This window comes from Epinephelus lanceolatus, chromosome 23, assembly GCF_041903045.1.
Source record: "Epinephelus lanceolatus isolate andai-2023 chromosome 23, ASM4190304v1, whole genome shotgun sequence".
In the NCBI taxonomy this organism is placed as follows: domain Eukaryota; kingdom Metazoa; phylum Chordata; class Actinopteri; order Perciformes; family Serranidae; genus Epinephelus; species Epinephelus lanceolatus.
Window position 1 is genome coordinate 33,915,881 of NC_135756.1, and position 23,167 is coordinate 33,939,047.

At 39.9% G+C, this 23,167-nt stretch overlaps 1 protein-coding gene across 1 annotated transcript in view; it reads left to right on the forward strand.

Moving 5' to 3' along the window:
* Positions 1-23,167, forward strand: part of efcab6 (EF-hand calcium binding domain 6) — a 102,439-nt gene that overhangs the window by 70,293 nt on the left and 8,979 nt on the right. The window contains 11 exon segments of the mRNA XM_078165160.1: positions 10,925-11,039; positions 11,835-11,959; positions 12,989-13,216; positions 13,309-13,368; positions 13,449-13,567; positions 13,664-13,834; positions 18,820-18,975; positions 19,489-19,699; positions 19,778-20,103; positions 22,110-22,431; positions 22,660-22,968. Coding sequence (XP_078021286.1) covers positions 10,925-11,039; positions 11,835-11,959; positions 12,989-13,216; positions 13,309-13,368; positions 13,449-13,567; positions 13,664-13,834; positions 18,820-18,975; positions 19,489-19,699; positions 19,778-20,103; positions 22,110-22,431; positions 22,660-22,968 — 2,142 coding nt within the window.

Consider the following 23,167-nt stretch of genomic DNA (forward strand, 5'->3'; position numbering starts at 1 on the left):
ATAACAGGTTAGCAAAATTTTCAAAAATGAGCACTGGCATTTGTCCATTTAGAAATATTGAGATATCAATCAAGGAAACCTTGCAAATTTTAGACCAATAGAATGAATGAAGTTCTACTTCTGTAATCATCTAATAAATCACTGATGACTATCACACTTTTTGTGCTATACCCAGGGGTGAAAGTAGTTTTAAATTCTTGCCGGTACTATTACCAAAACCTTCACTCATATTGTTCACCTTTCCTCGCTTCATGCATTTTTAAAAAGCAAAGTCAAAAACCAAACAAACAAATAAAAACATAGATTTAAGAAATAAAAACACTTCACAACGTGTACAGTAAAATATTTGTTTTAATGTTTAGGGTGCTGGCATACAAAACCTTGATGATAAAACCATGCATGTAATTTTTTTCTTTTTCTCTTTTCCTCTTTACCTATTTTTCATTGTAAAAAACATTGATCAACATCCGCAATAAACTATTTACAAATATTTACTATTTAAATCACGCTGACAGCGTTTGAGCCAGCCACAAGAATGTGTGGAATTTCGGTGGTTTCATTTTTTGTTTGTCCTGTCCCGGTGCAAACGGCGTTTTTTGACGTCCGTGGTCCAGTTGTGGAAAAATCAAACGTCCCAGTACAATAAATCAAACGCACCCCACCCGCTGTGTTTCGGAAGTAGACACGCATGCACAGTCACATACTGCTGAGAGTAAACTCCCTGATTGTTAGCTCACACGCAGCTTGTTCAAGCTGTTCTCTGTGTTGTTGAAATTAAACAAAATAACATGGAACATATCTGCTTATTATGCTATAGTGGGGCGGCTTAGCTCAATATATCACAACAATCGTTCATTTTGTGATGAAAGCACAAAATTTGGTACAACATATATTCAGCAATGAGTGTACCAAATTTGGTGCTTTCATCACAAAATGAACGATAGTTTAGCTATGCCGCCCCACTACTACTGACTTTAATTGGGATATTTTTTGATGAACTGAATGACATTTAACGGAGTGTTGCACATCTCGAAGGCTGGGCTCACAGGCGACCACTGGACTCTCTCCGGTAGGGTTGCCACCTTGGATTTGTGAAAAAAAGGGACACTCGACCAAATGTTTGAGGCGGAGGGCTCGGCCATTATTACCAGTTCAGACTGACCAATGAACATGAAATTCGGACATAGGAGACCAGATTTGCCATCATTTCATGTCCCTGTATGTGCCTGTATTTTATATTAATTTTTATATCAATGAAAAAAACAAATCTGTGTGCCTAAATTCTTACATTTTTACATGTATCTCACCATAGCAAGTTGGAAGTTAACATATTTTGCCATATATGAAGAGGAGAGACTCTCTGGAATCTGGTAATATAAGAACCATGATGCTGGGACATTCTGCACGTGTCCCCCTCAATGTATATGGTGACTACGGCCCTGTCAGCATGCATAATTAGGCTGCAGTTGTCTGGGTGCGCAAAGGTAAAGTGCGCTTGTCTTGTCATACAAAGTTTGATTGTCAGCTGGACAATATGGAGATATTTGCATGTTGAAAGCCGGACTACAAATGTGGATAGACAGGGAGAAACACACGCAAGCCTAAGACGTGGTAAGATACAATATTCCTCACTATATGAAGTGACTGATAACAAGATCTGTATAATGGATTGTAAAGAAATTCGTCAGGATTTTATTTGGTAGACAATTGATCTGTATTTATAGCGTGATGGGATGACAGCACAATGATGTGTGTGGTATCATTGGAAAGCTCTGCCCCTGCGCTTTCATGTGATATGCGTGGCATTTCTGTGCGACCCTGCATTCGCAAGTAATCCATCCAAGAGTAATGTGTGTGCAGAGCTGTATGAAAGCTCTGTTATACATAATTTTAGTGTAACTTTACCTTTTTTTTCGCTGTGAAAACTTTCGGAAAGCTACGATTCCGCTGTTTCACGAGATATGCGTGGCTTCTTGCTATGACGCACGGTTGTGGAGAAAAACCATAGAGAAGAACAGGTGTGATTTGGACGCACAATGCGTCGTTCGGGGCCTGTTGCACTGATTGCACTGATTCTCGATGGACTCCTTGGCCTGCTGCTGCTTCATTTTCCCCAAAAAACGGGACAAATTGTGTCCCGGGAGAGATTGTTTTTTTCCCGGGACAGCTGATGAAAAAAGAGAACAATTCTGGGAAAAACGGGACGGGTGGCAACTCTACTCTCCGGGGGGAGAGGCTGGAAGAGAGAGGGCGATGTCTGGACAAGGCTCCGTCAAGTATGGACCAAAACACAGCATGGACGGTTCAGAAGCAATTCGGAACGAGTTAAAAGCAATTAATAAACAGACAAAGTGGTGTTTAAAACTGCATTGCTAGCAGATCTATTTTCTGGCCTAAAATGCAGCAAACCAGCCTGCCAGCAGTTACTGCTCACTACTGTGGGCAAGCTAACGTTAGCTGCTGTTAGCTGCTGAACAAGAGGCTATCACTGTATAGTAGCTCTTGTTCCCAGCGGACTCTCGTAGCAGCTAAGTCAATAGCATTGACAGCCGCTGCAGAGTGCATTTGTTCTTCACCCCGAAGGGAGTGTGCACTGTGTTTCTATAGACAGTGTGTACTACTGGCTTAGCTGCTAATGAGAGAACTTGGTGATCGTGAGCGTGAGGGGTTAGCTCCACCCTCTCATCCAAATTTGGTCACTTTTGGCTCCAAAAATCTAAGATGGCGACAGCCACAATGCCAAAATCAAGAAATCAAGGCTTCAAAATGTGAGTCCACAAACCAATGGATGGCTACAGCCATTACTTTTTTAGAGTTTATGTTAATGCACTCTATTTTGCGGTCAAAGTGTGCTAATATGTGGATACACAATATTAGATTAGATTTTTTTGCCAATATCCAATATGCCAATATGTAACAACTCATTTGACTGATAACATTATTAATATATTGATACACTTTTTCCCCCACCTAATTTTAGTGATCATCAAGTCTCTTCTGTAGTGGAATTCACATCATATTATGCATACTTACTAATGTGATAGCCCACCAGAAAAAGCATGTTGGCCAATTCTGATATTTCATTTTAATGCCAATATTGGCCGAAACCAATGACATGCTGATATTATCGAGCATTCCTATTTTAATTTAACTGTGCTATCATATAATATCATCATCATGATATCCAGTGCCTACAGAAAATGTGTCCTACCTTTTCTCACATTATATTGGGGAAATAAAATTAATTAAATCTAACTTTCCTAGCTGTAATAAAACATTATAACCCTTACCATCAAAGTGAAAATAACATTATAAAAAAATAGGAACAGTTATTATATTTTATAACACAAAATACCTGGCTCCCATAAGTAATCAGCTTTTATTATAAACTTGCTCAGGTACAATCAGTCATTTTCCAGACCACACACCAGGCTAACTGGCTCTCATTTGATATCAGCTGTGGTGTTTTTGATTACTTAAGAGTAAAACCAGCTGTTCCTTCAGGGTTCCACTACTACTAGTAGTGCATGGTACTGAAAAGAATTCACCGTGGCTGCACAAGTGCTTTCAAAGGGGCTTCAGGATTAAGTTGTGGAAAAGCACAAGTTAGGACAGCACAAAAAGTTTTCAAAGGTTTTAATTATCCCTCTGAATACTGTTCAGAGCATCATTAAGAAGTGGAGAGTGTGTGGCACCACCAGCACCTTGCCTAGATTGAGCCGTCCATACAAACTGGAAGGCTGAGCTAGGAGGAAGCTACCAAAAGGCTAATGGCAACTTGCAAGTCTTTATAGCTGCGATTGGTCGGTCTGTGAATGTGACAACAATCTTACAAGCTTTACTCAAAGCTGGCCGGCATGGCAGGGTGGCAAGAAAGAGGCCTCTTCTAAAAAAAAAGTGCCACACTAAGTCTAATTTTTGCTTTGGAAAAGAAAAAAAACGCTTGGTAGATTGTGATGCCATGTGGCAAAAGGTTTTATGGTCAGATGAGACCAAGATTGAACTTTTTGGACTAAATTGCAAGTGCTATCTTTGGCAAAAACAAGAATACACCACCCAAAACACACCATACCTACTGTGAAGCATGGTGGTGGCAACATTATGTTGTGAGGGTGTTTCTTTTTAGTGGGGACTGGGCTGTTGGTCAGGATTGAGGGGAAAATGGATGCTGCCAAGCACACCCAAATTCTTGATGAAGACCTGTGACCCTCTGCTAGACAGCTGAAGATGGGTAGTTCACAACCCTAAAAACACTACCAAAAAAAAAAAAAAAACAACTCAGTAGCTTAAGGATTGAAAAGTTGTCCTTCTGTGGATGGGCTTGAAGAGAGCAGTCCATTGTCTCTCACCAGGTAGTTTGACTGAGCTCCAACAACTCTGCAAGGAAGACTGGACTAATATTCCCCACTTTTAATGCACAAACCTGGTAGTGACATATTCAAACAGACTGATGGCTGTAATTAAAAGGTAGTTCTATGAAGTACTAAATCAAGGGACAGATCACTTTTCCAAGCCTGTTATTCCAGTTTATTAATTTTAATTAACTCTCAGAACTTCATCCGTAAGATGAATGTTAAGGGCAAAATATGTAAATAAAGCTGGAACAGATATTTTTTAATGGGACTGGATTACAGGCTGCCCCAGCCAGTCAAGTTACAGTTGACATCCATATCTCTCCAGACTCATGTAGCTCATATGTATGACAGTGCAATGCTTTCAATGTGGATGTTTCAAAGAGAGTGTCTACAAATTCTTAAACATGGATGCTACATAATTTTTGGTTGATTTAGTCAACCAAAGAAAATCTTGGTTGACTAAAGCCGTACATAATCTTCAACTAATTGATTAGTCGTGGGGGAAAAAAATCTGCATGTTATTTTTACTTCTGTGGTGGTGTGTCTGTGTCACTCTGCAGTTACACCTCCAAAACACTAGTCGGCGGTGGAGTACTGTGTTAAGTGCTGTAAAGTTTAGTTCAAATCAACGTTTATTTATAAAGTCGATTCAAAACACATATTAAATATGGCTTAATAGAGACAATTTCAAACACAAGTCCACAAATTGTCTTCACTATAAATCACAGAACTGACAGACAAACATTTGTCTTTATGTGGACACATTTCCCCCACCAATGTAACATGCTAACGTTATTAGCACAAGTCTATGACATTTTACATTGTATAAACTAGCCTAGCATCTAGCGATCTTCTCCTCTTCTCATATAAAGCCAGGGACAACAGCAACATTTAACAAAGGTAACGGCACACAGTTTGGCTCCATTACAACTCACAGGGTTCACCGACAAAACAACTGTCTTACACTAAACACGTTTTCCAAGCAAATACAACATGCTAACGTTATTAACGCCAGCCTATGGCGTTTTACATTGTATACATTAGCCTAGCAACTAGTGAGCTTTCCCTCTTCTCATATAAAGTCAGGGACAACAGCAGCATTTGACAAATGTAACAGCACACAATTTGGCTCCATTGCATCTCATAAGATTCACCGATAAAACAACTGTCACACTAAACATGTTTTCCAAACAAAATACAACATACTAACGTTATTAGCGCCAGCCTATGGCATTTGGGAACTGCCCATTGGTTCGACAACCCATTGGTTCGACATCCCATTGTTCCGACCATATTAAACTCATTGTTCCGAAGTCCGTTCCGAAATCATCATGATGCCCTGTGGTTAAGATCTGGTTAGGTTTAGGCACAAAAACCACTTGGTTAGGGTCAGGAAAAGATCATGGTGTGGGTTAAAATGAAAAAGAAAGTGGCAAACACATAAGCCGTGAGCCTGCTCCGCCTCAAGCCGGTCGTGGCGCACCATACGCCCGCTGTGAGCCGTTCAGCACCGCGGACAGTTGGACTAATGGGATGTCAAACCAATGGGCTGTCGAACCAATGACATGGACCCAAAAATCTCACAAAAAAGTCATAGTATAGTATGTGATCAAAAATCTAACAAAAAAGTCATAGTATAGTATGTGGTCAAAAATATCACAAAAAAGTCATAGTATAGTATGTGGTCAAAAATATCACAAAAAAGTCATAGTATAGTATGTGGTCAAAAATCTCACAAAAAAAGTCACAGTATAGTATGTGATCAAAAATCTCACAAAAAAAGTCATAGTATTGTATGTGGTCAAAAATCTCACAAAAAAGTTACAGTATAGTATGTGATCAAAAATCTCACAAAAAAGTCATAGTATAGTATGTGGTCAAAAATATCACAAAAGTCACAGTATAGTATGTGATCAAAAATCTCACAAAAAAGTCATAGTATAGTATGTGGTCAAAAATATCACAAGAAAGACATAGTATAGTATGTGATCAAAATCTCACAAAAAAGTCATAGTATAGTATGTGGTCAAAAATATCACAAAAGTCACAGTATAGTATGTGATCAAAAATCTCACAAAAAAGTCATAGTATAGTATGTGGTCAAAAATATCACAAGAAAGACATAGTATGTGATCAAAAATCTCACAAAAAAGTCATAGTATAGTATGTGGTCAAAAATATCACAAAAGTCACAGTATAGTATGTGATCAAAAATCTCACAAAAAAGTCATAGTATAGTATGTGGTCAAAAATATCACAAGAAAGTCATAGTATAGTATGTGATCAAAAATCTCACAAAAAAGTCATAGTATAGTATGTGGTCAAAAATATCATAAAAAAGTCATAGTATAGTATGTGATCAAAAATCTCACAAAAAAGTCATAGTATAGTATGTGGTCAAAAATATCACAAGAAAGACATAGTATAGTATGTGATCAAAAATCTCACAAAAAAGTCATAGTATAGTATGTGGTCAAAAATATCACAAAAGTCACAGTATAGTATGTGATCAAAAATCTCACAAAAAAGTCATAGTATAGTATGTGGTCAAAAATATCACAAAAGTCACAGTATAGTATGTGATCAAAAATCTCACAAAAAAGTCATAGTATAGTATGTGGTCAAAAATATCACAAGAAAGTCATAGTATAGTATGTGATCAAAAATCTCACAAAAAAGTCATAGTATAGTATGTGATCAAAAATCTCACAAAAAAGTCAGTATAGTATGTGGTCAAAAATCTCACAAAAAAGTCATAGTATAGTATGTGGTCAAAAATCTCACAAAAAAGTCATAGTATAGTATGTGGTCAAAAATATCATAAAAAAGTCATAGTATAGTATGTGATCAAAAATCTCACAAAAAAGTCAGTATAGTATGTGGTCAAAAATCTCACAAAAAAGTCATAGTATAGTATGTGGTCAAAAGTATGGGAACTGCCCATTGGTTCAACATCCCATTGTTCCGACCATATTAAACTCATTGTTCCGAAGTCCGTTCCGAAATCATCATGATGCCCTGTGGTTAAGGTCTGGTTAGGTTTAGGCTCAAAAACCACTTGGTTAGGGTTAGGAAAAGATCATGGTGTGGGTTAAAATGAAAAAGAAAGTGACAAACACATAAGCCGTGAGCCTGCTCCGCCTCAAGCCAGTCGTGGCACACCATACGCCTGCCGCGAGCCGTTCAGCACCGCGGACAGTCGGACTAATGGGATGTCGAACCAATGGGCTGTCGAACCAATGACATGGACCCTGGCATTTTACATTGTATACATTAGCCTAGCGACGAGCGGAGATTTCTTCTGCTCATATGAAGCCAGGATAAATCCCGAAGTATAAATACCTTAAGGCTAAATCTCACACAAGACTTAAAATGCTATTTCAGTGGAGGCTTTACTGTCTTCACAATTGATTGTTTCTTATATGTGAAATACAAGTGGATACAAGCTTTGTGTCCACTGAGGGAAATGGTGTCAGAAACAGTGTTGCCAGATCTCGCGAGACAAATAAGCAACCAGGCCTGTAAAAACAAGCCCAAAACAAGCGACTTTTTCTATGGACCCCCCTAGGTTCCGGGGAGAGAAAAATAAATAAACTGTGTGCACTGTTTTACAATCCGTGGGGACGTGTGGGTACAGATTGTCAATATACATGCATGTGGACAGATTGATAAACAGTGTGCAGTTTTGCAAAACTGTACCCACGGTACACAGTTTATTTATTTTCTCCCCCCTGAGCTTCAGGACAATGACTACAAGAGGGAGTTAAACCACCTTTTAACATTATTTAATTAACATTAGAAAACAGATGGGATATCAAATATAGACTGATGTACCAAGTACATTATATACACAGTAAACCTCTGATAATTAAAATTTGCACACACAAATAAATATCATCCTGAATTCACAAAAAATTCACCAGAAAAAAACAGATTGCCCTGCTCTGCCTCTGATTGGCTAGTACTTGTTGCCATCAGGGTCAGAGCCAATTAGAAGCAGGATGCGTGTGGGAAAAAACTCTCTGCTGTCTCCTGTGTGTATGGGGAAAGGGGAGGGACAGAGGCAACAGGCAAGACAAACTATCCTACTTTTAAATAACATATCAAAAATATCTACTTGACAACTTATTATGGAGCTGGGAACAAGCCCAAATAAGCAACTACACTTTAGAAACAAGCCCAAAAAAAAACGCGACCCATGACTACCAATATTTGTAAGCGACTTTACAGAAAAACAAGCCCAAAGTTGCTTATAATAAGCGGACTTGGCAACACTGGTCAGAAACAGACAGGAGGTCTGTGTCACCACGACGCTGAGTGTGAGGGTGGGCGTAACACAGCGATTATTTGACTAATGAGAATTTGGTCAGACGAGAGCATATCAACCAAATAATCGACTAGTCGACCAGGAGACTATAGCCCTAATATTTTCAGCCTCTAAGGTACGCGTTTCCGTCTTCCAAACTAGCTTGTTGCTTTGTGACATGCCTGTGCAGCATGACAGTTTTGAAAATGAGTCTGCTGATGTGATGTTGTATTTCAAGTCAGTAGTGGGGTGATAACTAGTGATGGTGTGATGAAGCCCCGTAAATGTGTTGAATCTTTCAGGCCAATTGCTTCGCCAAAAGGGCTATCACACGAAACCCTGCTTAACAGCTCATTTAGTACTGACATCTGCTGGTCATTTGATGTACAGCAGTCCTACTGTTATATTACATGTGGGCTACATGCCAGAATCCCCTTATGAGGTACTGTAAAAGGTTAGAGTGCTTGTGTGACTGGGTCACTCAATCCTCTGCACTTAACGATCTTCAGAATCACCTCGGATCATGCAAAACACTTACTGTATTTCCCGACTCGAATCACACAACGAGGCAGTCACGTAATTCCAGAGAAACAAGGCCTCGTTTGTCTTTGGTCATGTGATATCCTGAAAAATGATACGGCCTTTGACACGGGCTTCATTTGGACACGCCCCCTTTGCTCAACACAGGCCTCGGGACTGCAGTATCAGATGTAACATCACTAGTGATAACAAAAGTAACACTGTAACGAATTGTTTGGTTTTGGGGTAACTGTAATATTATATTACTGGAAAAAGTTTGCACTATAATGTGTTACTAGTAATGCATTACTGCCCAACACCGGTCACAACCCCTGTGAAATGATTCATTCCACTATCAAGATTTAATCCATTAGCTCCAATGACATTTCAAAAGTCTTTAAGAGTTGCAAGATTAAATTTTTTTATCCCCATTCAAGATAGCGGAGAGCTAAACCAGAAAAAAATCACTCTGCTCTGCTCTGCTCTAGTGTGCTGGCTCTATAGACCCAGTGAGGCAAAAGCAGCGCCTATCATCCGGGTAATTTCATATTGCGGAAATAGATCTTTTTGACCTTATGCCCCACTGAGCAACTTTCAGGGTATGGACGGGGCCTTGCCACCAATGCTGTATCCAGGTCTCTCAAAACATCCATGGAAGAGACGCTGAGAGCTCAGATACTGAAGACCTGCAAACCAATCACAGCAGACTAGGCTTTTTCAGGAGGAGGTGCTTAAAGAGACAGGCGCTAAAATGGAGCGTTCTAGGCAGAAGTTGAATAAAGGAGTGTGTAGGCAGACATTATGAGGAAAATAAAGAGATTTTTGAACATTAAAGCATGTGAATATGTTCTAGTAGAAATCCAAAATACAAGTATGAACCTGAAGATGAGGACGTAGGTCTCCTTTAATGACTGACTTAAGTATTTTTCATTGTGACATTAATTTTCCATGTCACATTAAAATCAAATCACAACCAAGAAAACAAAGAGATGTATTACACTTCGGTGTTGTCCAGCAGAGAGCAGCATAGACCTGCCAACACTGAACACAAAGCACTCTCACTAGTTTTCATGAGGAGGTACAGGAGAGCTTTCTCTTTTCGAGATGGGTCACATCAGAGATATTGGATAAAGGAGATACCCCACCGTAGGCTTATCCAGTGATAAGAAAATGGTTACTCTTCCTGTTCCCTAAGTGGGCGTGGTTAGCTCTCCCTCCAATCAGAGACTGTTCTCCCTCAACCGGGGTATCTCGCTTTATCCAATATCTCTGGTCACATCGTCCATGCCAAGATTTAAAAAAAAAAATCAGTTGTCCAATCACAGCTTTAGGGGTGGAAGCATGGGTGGGGCTTATTGCTGACATGAGCTGATGGCAGCCACGACAGACAGCTTTTTTTACCATAGCAGTTTGCTGTGAGCTAGCAGGCCCAACTTTGTTTTCGATGTTGTAATTTGACTTTAACGTGATTAATCAGTCAAGTGTGTTTTTTAAATGTGGCATGGGAAATTAACGTTACAAATAAAAATCTGTTTATTTATAATATATATATGTATACTTGTATTACATTTTCTTTCCAGCATTTTAAATCTTCCATAGCTGGTCAGTGAAAGATAAAGGTCAAATGTCTGCATGTACCTGTTGTACCTGGAGAATCACCGTAGTTGTGACCCTGACAAATCAATGCAAACTGAAGCCTGAAGCACAGTGGAACTTGTCCTTCTTTCTCTTCTTTTGCCCCCAGATACTAGAGGACAGCTGGGTCATCTTGGATGATAGGAATTTCCAAAAGTTCACTGAACTTCTGGGCTTCAGGGATGGACAGATCGAGCGCTCAGTGTTCCTGGTGAAATACGAGGGTGAGACAGGAGAACGGCAGCCAGAACATCTTGACCAGTGGCGTCAGCAATCCCATCAGTTCTGCATGGCAGGGTTTTCAATGCTTAAATAGAGATTTTTAAAATCCCTTCCTACTCCCTACCAGGCTCCCGTCCCCCTCCACTCCATCTTGCCTTGCATCCCAACTCCTACCCCACCCACGGTGATCAAACATAAGCCCCCCGCTTCCTGTAAAATGATGTCTTTCTTAGCACATGAGCCATTGGAGAAATCATCCTGGATTATAAATAGAGTAAGAGTGAGCCTCTTCGTCTCTCATTAGCCGAGCAGAGAAGCACACAGATTCAGAATCGCACTCATTTCTGCTTGTTTGGGCTAATTATATGCTTTGGAAGCAGAAAACAGAGCAGCAGGGCATCGCTCTAATTTGTATCCTCTAAAAAAAAAAAAAAAAAAAAAAAAAAGTAAAAAGAAACACAGTAGAAAAAATAACAACAAAAAAAAGAAAGAATCATCAAACAAAGCCAGGATGTAAAGTTTGTCGTGTCTGTGAGGCAAAAAAACAACAACAAAAAATCAAGTTTCCTAGATTAAGAATACAAGAGTGCTTCTAATTAAAACTAAATTAGGTCAGGCTGTTAAATGCCCAGTGTGCTTGAAGACATGAAGGGCATTCTGCAGAGTGTGGAAAAACACAAATGATTCACAAAATGGAACAAAAAATCCAATTTGTCGGGTATAATTCCCTCACAGTGATTACGTGCCTGATTAAAAGGCCAAATATCAAACATCTGTTTTCTCCATGGTTTCTGTAGAGGCCACAGGAAGAGACGGGCAGCAGTGCTCTGAGGGTCATGGTGATAAGGAGGAGGTCAACCCACTGCTTACTGCAGAGCAGTGCCTGGCTGTCATGAAGACCAGGATCAAGATCATCCATGGGGTGAGCAACAGGAAATCTTTCACATTTGCTTCTAAGCAGTAATGCATTCAATAGCTATTTAAGTTTGAAGAAAGAAGGATGTCTTTAAAAGAATGATGTGAATGGTGTGCTCATATTCAATAAGATTTTTTATTACACCAGAACCCGTTTTGGCACTATGTATACATTGATAAGCGAAATGACAGGAAACAAAGGAGATAGAGAGAGATGCCTGGATGTCTTGTCGTTTGTTGCTGATGTTCTGGGACACTGTGTCAACTTCAGCCTGTTACATGCATTGTCTGTTTTCAAATAACACTTCAGTTTTCATAGGAAATGTACAGTTTGCATACAGTCTCTTTCAAAATAAACACACTACCTTGGTACAACACCGCAACAAAGCACATGGATGGGTTTAGAGAAAAAAAAAACAGGGTTTGGCTTCACAATGTTTTCAATTGGCGGTTGTTGGACCCATCCACCACCCTCCCTCCCGCCCTACTCAGACTTTTGCCACCTTAACTTAAGTTGTTGTCCCGCCACATTTCTCCCTGACACAGCTAGATTCCTTTTAACAATAACAGTGACTGGCTGTGTATCATGCGGACATGAAAGGGTGGCTTTTTTCATTGGTGTCTGATACTGGAGGTCACTGCCCAAGTGCCGCTGTTCGATGACTTCAAAGTGAGACCAGGTTGTTCAGTGGCTAACGCAAAAACTCGACTGACACGATCTACAGCCAGTGTTTGGTTTGTTCATTCTGGGCCACTGTAGAAACAACATGGAGGACTTTGTGGAGGTGGACCCGCTCATTCTAAGGTTACAAAAACACGATAATTCTTAGTTTCATGTAATTACCGTAATACATGCACATGCATGTGTCCACAGCTTTTGTTCATTTTCAAGAAAACAGGGCAGCTTTACGAGTTATAACTTTACTTTCTTGAAGTGTTAAAACTGAGGAGGAATTGAATTTTAAGAACAATCAGTACACACAACTATTCAATCAATGACTGTGTCCTCTCTGATAACCCAATCCCTCTCCATCAGGACAACCAGACAGCGTTCCGACTGATGGACAGAAATCGCAAAGGTGTGGTGGACTGCCATGATTTCAAAGCGCTGTACAGCAGCCTGGGCTTTTTCTGCAGGGAGGGAGAATATGATCGGCTGCTGGATCTGATTGGCCTGCATCCAGGGGCCAACCTCAACTATGCAGAATTTGTGGATGTTGTTGAAAATAATGGCAAACGCAAACCAGGGCCACAAACAGCTTGTGTGTAAGTCTTATATGGTCATTATTACTGATGCGTGGCCATTTTGAAAAAGATTGGGTCTGTGTTAGTTTTTCTGTCTCTCCTGACAGACAGGAGCAGCTCCATGAACTCCTGGCCTGTGAAGCACGCTACAAGTGGGCAGACATGTCCAAGGTTAGCAACACAGAATGTACATATAAAATGAATCTTTGCACGATGCAAAGATGTGTACCTTTTGCACTCTTTCCCATCAGGTACTGTGCCAGTTTGACACAGATGACCAAGGCTGGATCCATAAAGAGAGTCTGAGAGGACTCCTCTTTACCTATGCTCTTCCAATGAGACCTGATGAGTTTGACCAGCTTTGGTCGAGGTAAGAGGTACTCCAGCTGAGGTATTACAATTACTGCAGCGGACATTGATGTGTTCTTGTCTATGCCAGCTAAGATTTTTAACTTCATTTGGACAGGTATGACCCAGATGGAAGGGGCTGTGTGGCAGTTTGTGACTTCCTGGAAAAGTTGGGGTTTCATCACGAAGGAGAAGTGACAGCTCAGAGCCAGAAGCTGAACCAAACTGTTGACCAACAGAACGCTGGCAGACCTTTATCCTCTGATACTGCCTCACTGCAGTGTATGAAGTAAGTCAAGAAGGGTACTGTAGACGATTAAAGGTTATCCATCCATTCACTGGATCCAATCCTACAATTTGTTCAGGAAATTAAGTAATTAACCCAATGAAGTTCATTGAAATTAAGAGTTTTCAATATACTTTGTTTTGGCGAATGTTCAAAATATGTTCATAAAAACATGTCAAATGTTACGTGAAATATGTTCCCTATATTACTAAATTAAAATCTAGTGCTGTGGAATAGTTGAAATGTCACTATCACATATTAAGGCAGATTTATACTTGGGCGTCAGCTCTATGCAGAGCCTATGCACATGACCTACGCTGTTGTGAGCCTTTATACTCATGTGGTGCTGTGTCTATGTCATTCTGCAGTTACACCTCTAAAACATTGGTCGGCAGTGGAGTTTCTTTATAGTGCTGTAAGGTTAATTGATTCAAAACACACCCAAAACACACATTAATTATGGCTAAATAACAATCATTTCAACTACAAGTACTGAAATCGGCTTAACCATAACTCTCAGGATTCACAGCCAAAGCACTTGTCTTTTGCTGGACACATTTTCCCCACAAATACAACATACTCAGGGGCGAAAATCCCATTTCATAGTTGGGGGGGACAATAAACAGTAAAATTTTAGAGAATAATTCCAGGGGGGGGGCAAGGAAAAAAAGTTGTAGCCTGTCTTTTATACAGCATCTTTTACCGCAATTTGACGCTTTAATCTTCTTTCTATCTCTCCAACAGGCAGAGTGAATGTCTGTACTTGTGAGAAATGAAAGGGATATACCACTACTAGGAATGGGAGGGGGGGACTAAATCTTTTAAGATTTAAATAGCACATTATTGCGCGATTATAATGAGCACCGCTTACATTGTGCTTTTAATAAATACTACTGCATTTTTCAAAAATTATTAATTGTGTCTCAAATTATTCTAGGGGGTACAGCTTTACTGAAGGGGGAGTCATGTCCCCCCTGTCTCCCCCGGGATTTCCGCCCCTGAAATGCATAGCTGGCAACTGTCACGCATTCGCCGTGAGAGTCACGCAATTGGTTGGTCCTACTAGTAACAAGAGGAAAAAGAAATATTTCAAGTCTTGCATTTCTCACCTCCAGGTATGTTGGCAAGTGTGTTGTGAAGTAGTCAGTCCTTAGCTTTTAAACTTTACATTTAGTTTCTTATATGTGTTGTGAGAGCATGTAAAGGCATTTTGAGAGCTTTGTAAATGTTGTAGGTTGTAACACAAATTATAATACATATAATAAATTAATAACAATAATTGTTTATTATATTATATTTATTTATTATAATACAACAATAAATGGCCACAAAATATATTATTAATATAATATATAAATATATTATTATTTCCAAAATAATATTTTAGTTAGATCTTAATCAAAATATATTCAACCATTTCAACCATGAATTTGCTTCAAATCCAAAATGGGTCTTGTGTATACAAAGTAATAGGCTATATGCCACTTAGGCAAGTCTTAGTTTCTGGTTTTAACTCATTCAGTCACTCTGAGCTGAATGCAGGTTAACTTGTGAAGTCCCTGCAAGTCAGGGTAGCTTTGAATGAATATACTGTAGGTATTGCCCATCTCCAGAATGCTACCCCTAAACTCACCAGAATGCAGGTAATCATATCCACCACATCCAAAATTTTCTGTTGGAGGACCCTGAGACACTATACCACCATTGTCTCCCTCTGTATAGTATTTGTATGTAAGGTATTAGGCCCTATCCATCTCCAGCAGGCGCCCCAAAAATCCGTTAGTATCCGTTAGGGGGATCAGAATGGGGTCATCCCTATGTTTCCAGGGTTCTATGTTTCCTGGGTTCTATGTTCCCCACTTAACCCTGCAAAAAAGCTTCTATGTTCCCCGCTTACACAAAAAGCGTTCTATGTTTCCCGCTTGGTTGAGCGAGCAACATAGAACCCAGGAAACATAGAACCTTTTTTGCCTACCAAATCAGTTGACAAACAAAAATTTTATGTGTAGGCCTAGACAACAAAGTTGTGGTCGGCCCCGCTGAATCTCACTCCAAGGTTTTTGAAAAGTTGGCAGCCCTGCTAATGAAAGTAACACAAGCTTATGGCATTTTTACATTGTATAAATTAGCCTAGAGGCTAGCAGAGATTTCCTCAACTTATATGAAGCCAGGGACAACAGCAAAATTTACTAAGGAAATGTTACAAAATTTAGCTCCATTATAGCTCACGAGGTTCACTGACAAAACAACTGTCTTATACTAAACACGTTTTACAAACAAGTACAACATGCTAATGTTAGTAGCACAAACCCATGGCATTTTACATTGTACAAATTAGCTTAGTGACTAGCGGAGATTTCCTCTACTCATATGAAGCCAGGGTAATCACACACAAGACATAAAATGCTATTTTATAGGGCTTTATTGTCTTAACAATTTATTGTTTCTTATCAGTAAAATAAAAGTAAAGCTTTGTTTCCACAGAGGGAAATGGTTTTCAGCTTATAAAATAGGTCTGCGGCGCCACGATGTGTAGTTACATTTCTGGGGAGGTGCACGTCAGGCTGCGCCGTAGGTTATGGCATCGATTCAACGCAGAAGTATAAATCCCACTTTACACATAGACCAGAACAGTACTGTGTAATTGCTAAGGCAATGCCTCCTTTTGGGGGAAAGAAACGCACTGTCACATCAGGAGAGAAACAGGAAAATGCTGAAAAACTGTTATGTAGCAGGCTAACTAAGGTTTTGAGCCATGTTTGATATGGAAATATCCACTGTCAGTGTGGTACTTGTCTAAATGATACTGGTGATAGTTACAACTGATAGGTGGGCTAACATTAGCTTGAGTGGGAGGCTGCTGCAGTACAGTCAAACAGTCCAACAGCATCAGACTGTTGTCTCCAACTAAATTTCAGCGAATGGATCAACAAGTTGGCTGTTATTTGTTGTTATTTACAGACAACATATAGCCCAATGATACCTGGTGATTCATTCAAATACAAATTTGACTGAATCACCAGGTCCAGACATCTAAAATATCCAGTTACTGTGTACTGTGGTCATCGATCCACTTGGATGGTGGAAGACTGAAGGGACATGACGGCGATCAGCTTGCATGTATTAAGGTATCATTAACACTCAGGTTCAGCTGAGGTCACAAAACAAGTATTGCACAATATAAAACAAACAATTTTTTATCAACAAATAAATGCATGCAAATTTATGACCCAATCTAAATCATAACCCAAACAGACATCAAATTGCATTAACGTTTACGTGATCTTATTCTGTACCCCAAAAAGATCTATTGGCATTTGCAGATAGTGAGCGGCAGGAATGTTGAGTGAGTATAGTTTGCAAGCGCTAGCAGTTTGCTTATTTGCCATTGCCCCGAAGTGCGTGTTTAATAGTGTGTTCAAAAATCCCACCAAAATAACACAGAACACCACAGAAAAATCCATGCTGTGACTTGGTTTAAAAACGTTTTGACATTTGGAGATTTTTTTTACGAATTGAGGTTTTTTTCAGCAATTGGATGACAAGCACTTCTGTTTTGCAAACTGCTGAGAAACCCCCTTATTGTCAATTTACCTACAAATGCCATCCATCCTCTGAATGCCTGAGGTCTCTAGTTTGTGGCTGTTTCATGAGGCTATGGCTATCCTAGAGGTCACTATTTATACAGTGAGGTCAAGTTTAAAAAAATTGTCTCACTGCAGTAAAATGGCTCCTATGTGGACTGACACCATCACACATAAATAAAATTGGGCTCACTGAATCCACAAGAGCCTTAAACTTTCCAGTCAGACCCAATTTATGCAATACCAAGACTGTTAGTATGCAGAAAGATTCAAATATAATAAGTGAAAATAACATATTTGTACTGCAGGCAAAATAAATTGCATTATTTTGCCCTAAACTGCATAGGACTTGTATAAAGTAGGCATGTCTGTAAAGGGAAGACTGGTGGGTATCCAGAGGACCCTTTTTCATTCAAATATCTTGAGGTGAGCGGTCAAAGGACCTCTGTGAATTCAAACATGCCAGGTTTTCCCTCACCAAAAATTGGAGCATTAGTATTATAATAATATTGGCCAAGGATGCTGGCATCCCCACAAGGTACGCGGGGGTCACCTACACATTACTGAGCCATACAGTATTATGAGTTGCTGTGATTAAGTTCACACAAGTTGGATCAGCCTGTGATTTCAATTTTTTACTTTGATGTTTGATGTGAATCTGAATCCAGCCCTCACAAATTATACAATGGACATCAGTAAAGATTTTCAACTTGAATTATTCACTCTTCAACATCTGATGTGTGATTTAAGTGTTCCCTTAACTTTCTGAGCAGTGTGATTATATAAAGCATGCACCAGATTATAAAATAAACACATAAATAACATTTCAGTGATTTTAAACTTTTAAATTTGATCATGATTCACACAGTTGGTTTAGTTTCTTCAGTGACTCAGGCAGGATATATGCCCTAAAAAAACAGACAAACAACAGAGAACATATTTATAGATTGATATTTACGGATTTTAGTTTTCTGAGCAAGCTTTGCTCTAGAGTGTCAGTACTTTTCAATAGTACATATGCTGTTGTTTTACTCTCCTGAATGGGCTGCGTATCCCGGGGGGTTTGGATAAACAAACATTAAAGTCTGGCGTAGAAACATTTTGCACATGCTGTGATTATTATTGAGCCCTTATTAAAATATTTTTCTTGATAAATATTGTGAATGCCGTGCAACAAGGCTTTATTAAATTCCACTAATTTTTAAGTGTAGCTGCACAATAGGTATGCCAATTATTAGCTGTGTGAGCACAAGTTTAGATTTATGAGAGCAGAAAATAATCTGATTATGTTTGTAAAAGTTGAAGCCAAAACATTTTTAATTACACTGTTTGTTTGAACAAAAATACATTACTGAAGCTATGAGAGCATAGCAGCATGTTTCCTGTTTGTTGTACTGTCCATAGACAGATTTTGGAAGAGAACTATGAGGGGTTGAGCGACTCCCTGACTCACCTGGAAATGAGGAGAGACGGCACAGTGACAGTGGAAGAGCTGCTGAGCCTGTTACAATCCTACAGCTACTGTGTCCACAGAGACCAGCTTGTAAATCACCTGTGCAGGTCCACTCCATCTGTACTTTCTCTGTAGACACATATTTAAGACAAGTGGGTCACGTTCATGAAATGTTAGTAAAGCTGCAAGTAGATTTGCACATAAAAACCTTGCTACTAAAAGCCCACACCGAATTGATGACCACTGTGGAAAACTCAGATTTGATCATAGGCAGGTGTTCATAAATGCCACTCAATCACAAATTGACAGCGCACTCTCGCTAGTCAGCCATTAGCATACATCTCAGCCCATGATAAGCCAGTGACCACTATATAAGGAGCTAATAATTACAATGGATAAGTGCATCCTATCAACCTGTGAACATGAAGCAAACAAAGAAAGAGAGAAAGAAAAGAAAAACTTTTCAGTAGCTGAGACTCACACCCTGGCTAATTGCCTATGAATTCTTTCTCTGAGATCGTTAATGTCTTTAGAAATTTTCTGCATGGCTAAAAACTGCAGGTTATTTGAAATCAGTTTGAAACCAACTTGTGTGTTGCACTTTCTTCCTCTCTTCTCAGGCTCAAAGTTTCTATGGATGATAGCTGCAAGAGGCTAGCTTACATGGATTTCCTATCTGCATTTGGCCAGAAAATAGAGAAGAATTGTGAGCGTCCTCCTGCTACTCCCAATGCTGCATGTCAGATAGAGTCATTGGACAGCCTCAGTCCAGGCAAGGCTCTGGCTAGAATGCGAGAGCTAGTCACTGCCTCAGCTCCTCATCTGTGGAGGGTAACGTTCACATATGCAACATTGTCTTTGTCCTTAGTTCCTCAGGTGATCACTGTTCTGTGTCTCTCTATCCTCCAGGTATTCTTGGCCTTTGACCAGAGCGGGACAGGGACAGTCAAAGCTCTGGAATTTCGTCAGGTGCTAGAGAATTTTTGTGCTCACCTGTCAGACAAACAGTACAGATACATGCTGACCAAACTGGAACTGGACCGCGAGAGCTGCACTGTTAACTGGAAGGACTTTCTCAACAAGTTTCAGTCACAGAGCCCACTGGTAAGGTTTAACATTTTGGGAAATATGCCTTTTAGCTTTCTTTCCAAAGATGCTGACATGAACATGGCAAAAAAAAAAAAAAAAACAACCAAAAAAATGCTGTGCCAAAGTCCCACAAAGCCACCACTATGGTTGTAGACTTGTTATGCTAAGCTAGGCTAACCACATCATGACTCCAGCTTTGTACCTAACACACAGATATGAGATTAACATCTAATGTTTCATCTTACTACCAGAAAATAAGCAAATAAGTGTGTTCAGGCCAGCCATTAGGAATTATAGACAAACATTTCCCAAATTGAGCCCGTCATCCACATCCACTTCAGCAGCACCACCACCACTCATCCTTAGCTCTTATACCAACACAGGCAATTACATATAACCTCTAGGCCATTAGCCTTGTAGTGCCAGAGATGGAGTGTCTGACAACCATTTCCAAATCCAGTGTTATAGATCCATCCAGGTCGTGCTCTGTTTTACCTCCATATACTCAATATAGCCTTGTTCTCACCAAGCAGTCTGGTTCAGTTTAGTTAGTTACACATTAGAATGGTTATTTTTGACAGAGAATCTAAACACTTCAACCTGTTCATTTTTGTTCTGAAAATGTGTGTGCCACCATGTTCCATGAACAATAAACAAGGTGCAGACGTTCCTCTGCATCGTTGATGAAGAGGCAATACCAGGCAAGAGGCAATCACTCCAGCTTAAGACTGATTCTGCTACATAGGATTTAATTTGCTACTTTGCTGAGCTCCTCACCTTTGTCACGTTTAGCTTCGCCTGTCATACCTGGGACTTCTTCACATTTTTTTTTTTTTAGCCAGAAATATGGCCATTGCCTCTCTGCACCTTTCAATCAGTACATTTACATGACATTAGAGAAAATGGATTTATTGTGTTAGTCCGACTAAAACCGAACTTTTAAAATACATGTAAACATGTTAGCTGGACTGAAATCACACTAAATGAAATTTCTCAAAGTTGGACTAACACCCAGATAATGCGAATGGGAGTCAAATTCCTCCTGTATGTATAAAGTTAATCAGACCCAAACTGGCCTAGGTGCTCTGCACATCCTCCAGAGGTTTGACCCGGAGGTTGAATAGCATTAAATGCACAACAGAAGAAGAAGAAGCCAGTAACAACATGGCCAAATCTAAATCCAGAGCCATGCATTTTTGGCCGGACGAAATGTACAGAGCTGTTAAGTTGTCCACCATGGTGCCAGTTTGCCGCTAGCTAACCGTAGCTAACTTGTTTGTCAGCTGTTTGGTCTGTGACATAACAGGTCAACCAGGAATAGGTCCAGTACTAAAAATCTGAAAGTGGGCATATCGCCATCTATTGTAGTCGCACATACTACAGTCAATAAATCGATTCCCCTCCCATGCTTGTATACTGGGACAAGGACAGTAGTCCAATTAAATGACCTAGTTGAGCTTTAACTGTAGCTTGACCTAACTGGCTTTATTTATAAGTCAGTAAATAAATTGTTGTACTTGATCCCATATACTTTTGCATGGGCCCCCCTGGGCCTTTGGCAGGGTCAGATTTATGCACCCCCTGGGGGCAGGGCTCAGTTTAGTCTTTAGTGCATAGGAATGAGTCCTAAAACCCGGAAATAAGTTAGCATTTTACCACTTCTGGGTGCCCCATCTCAAAGTTTCAGATTTTCTGAATGGGTTTTTTTGGTTTGTTGCCTGAAATAATGTCTATTGGTAACACAAGCTCAAGAGACTTAAATTTTTTGTTTTCTGACATAAAATATGCATGTTCATACAACCGTAGTGTAGTTCATTTATAGCCTAACATTAGCTTTTTACTTCTGGCAATGAAATTTAGGCTTCAGTAATCAATTAAGTGGTGTTCATTTGTGAAGATTATCTTGCTGAACAAAATGTAATTGAACATATAAGTATCATTAAGGTTTGTTTGCCACAGAGCTTATTTTCGTCAATAATCCAAAATCTAACGGAAAAATCCTGTTGGCTTTTTGACGAGGGAACCGGTGTGATACTTACTTAAGCATCAGTCTACAAAAAAAAAAAAAAAATTCCTGGAGCACTGTATTGCCCCAAAAGTTGAACTGTTCTTTTGGCTGTACGTTGTCTGTACCTGTATGCCTCACATAGAGCATATTTGTTTGTTGTCTGCTGCTGTTCATACTGCTGAAGATGTTCGAGAGGTCCCTGAGTAAAAATTGGGAGCAAAGGGCTAAAACCAGATCCCCTATCTGGGCCAAGACCTCTGAAACCACAGAATGCCTGCAGCAGATCTAGGAAGTGGTCTCAGGTCATTTGTATGACATCACCAAAGAGCTGATGGACCTGGACCCTTCCATCAGCATGACAATCTCCAAAGAGCAGTTCAGACAGCTTTGTGATTGCCGCTGCTTGAGACTCACAAATGATCAGGTAAAGCCAGGAAAAACTGTTTACTATTGCGTGTATTCCACTGCCTTATAACTCAGAGAATTCAAAGAGGAGACATTCAAGAGAACAAGCACATTTCCAACAACTCTCCCAGTGCTTTCAAGCTGAAACAACTCACGCTGGCTTCAGTCCACGGTTACAAATGAGGAGATGAGTCTGAATATCGGAACATTTGCCAGTTTCATTCTTTTTAGTCTGATATGTTTTCTTTAATTATTCTAATCAAAATTTAATTCATCTTTGCTGATAATTATTGACTGCGTGAGAGAGTTAGTCATCTGTAAAGCCAATTTACGTGATGTGTACTGTGGAACTCTCTTTGGGGTGCCAGTCCCCCCAGTGCACAGGATTATTATGTGTGCATCTGTGTGTGTGTTTCCTTTTGCTTCTCAGTTTGAGTGTGTGTGGAGTCAGATGCCTGTGAATGAGAAGGAGAAGCTGCAGTACAGAGAGTTTCTGAAGCTTTTTGGTGCACTGGACAGGACAGAAGCAGAGGGGCCCTTCAACAGTGTCCAATCACCATCCTCTGAGACTGCAGCTGCCGTTCTGCAACGCACTAAGGTAGAATACACAACAGGGTAGCCAGTTGTTATCTTTCGAAACCTTACCTACTATTTAAGCTCTGTTATGAATTATGTCAGCCTGAGTAGAGCTGCATAAGGGCCTGAATGCATCCTGTTTTTTCAGGGCTCTCAAATCCAATGCTGTCAATGTAGACATGCAGAAAGCACGCTCAAAATCAAAAGCGATGTTGTTGTGC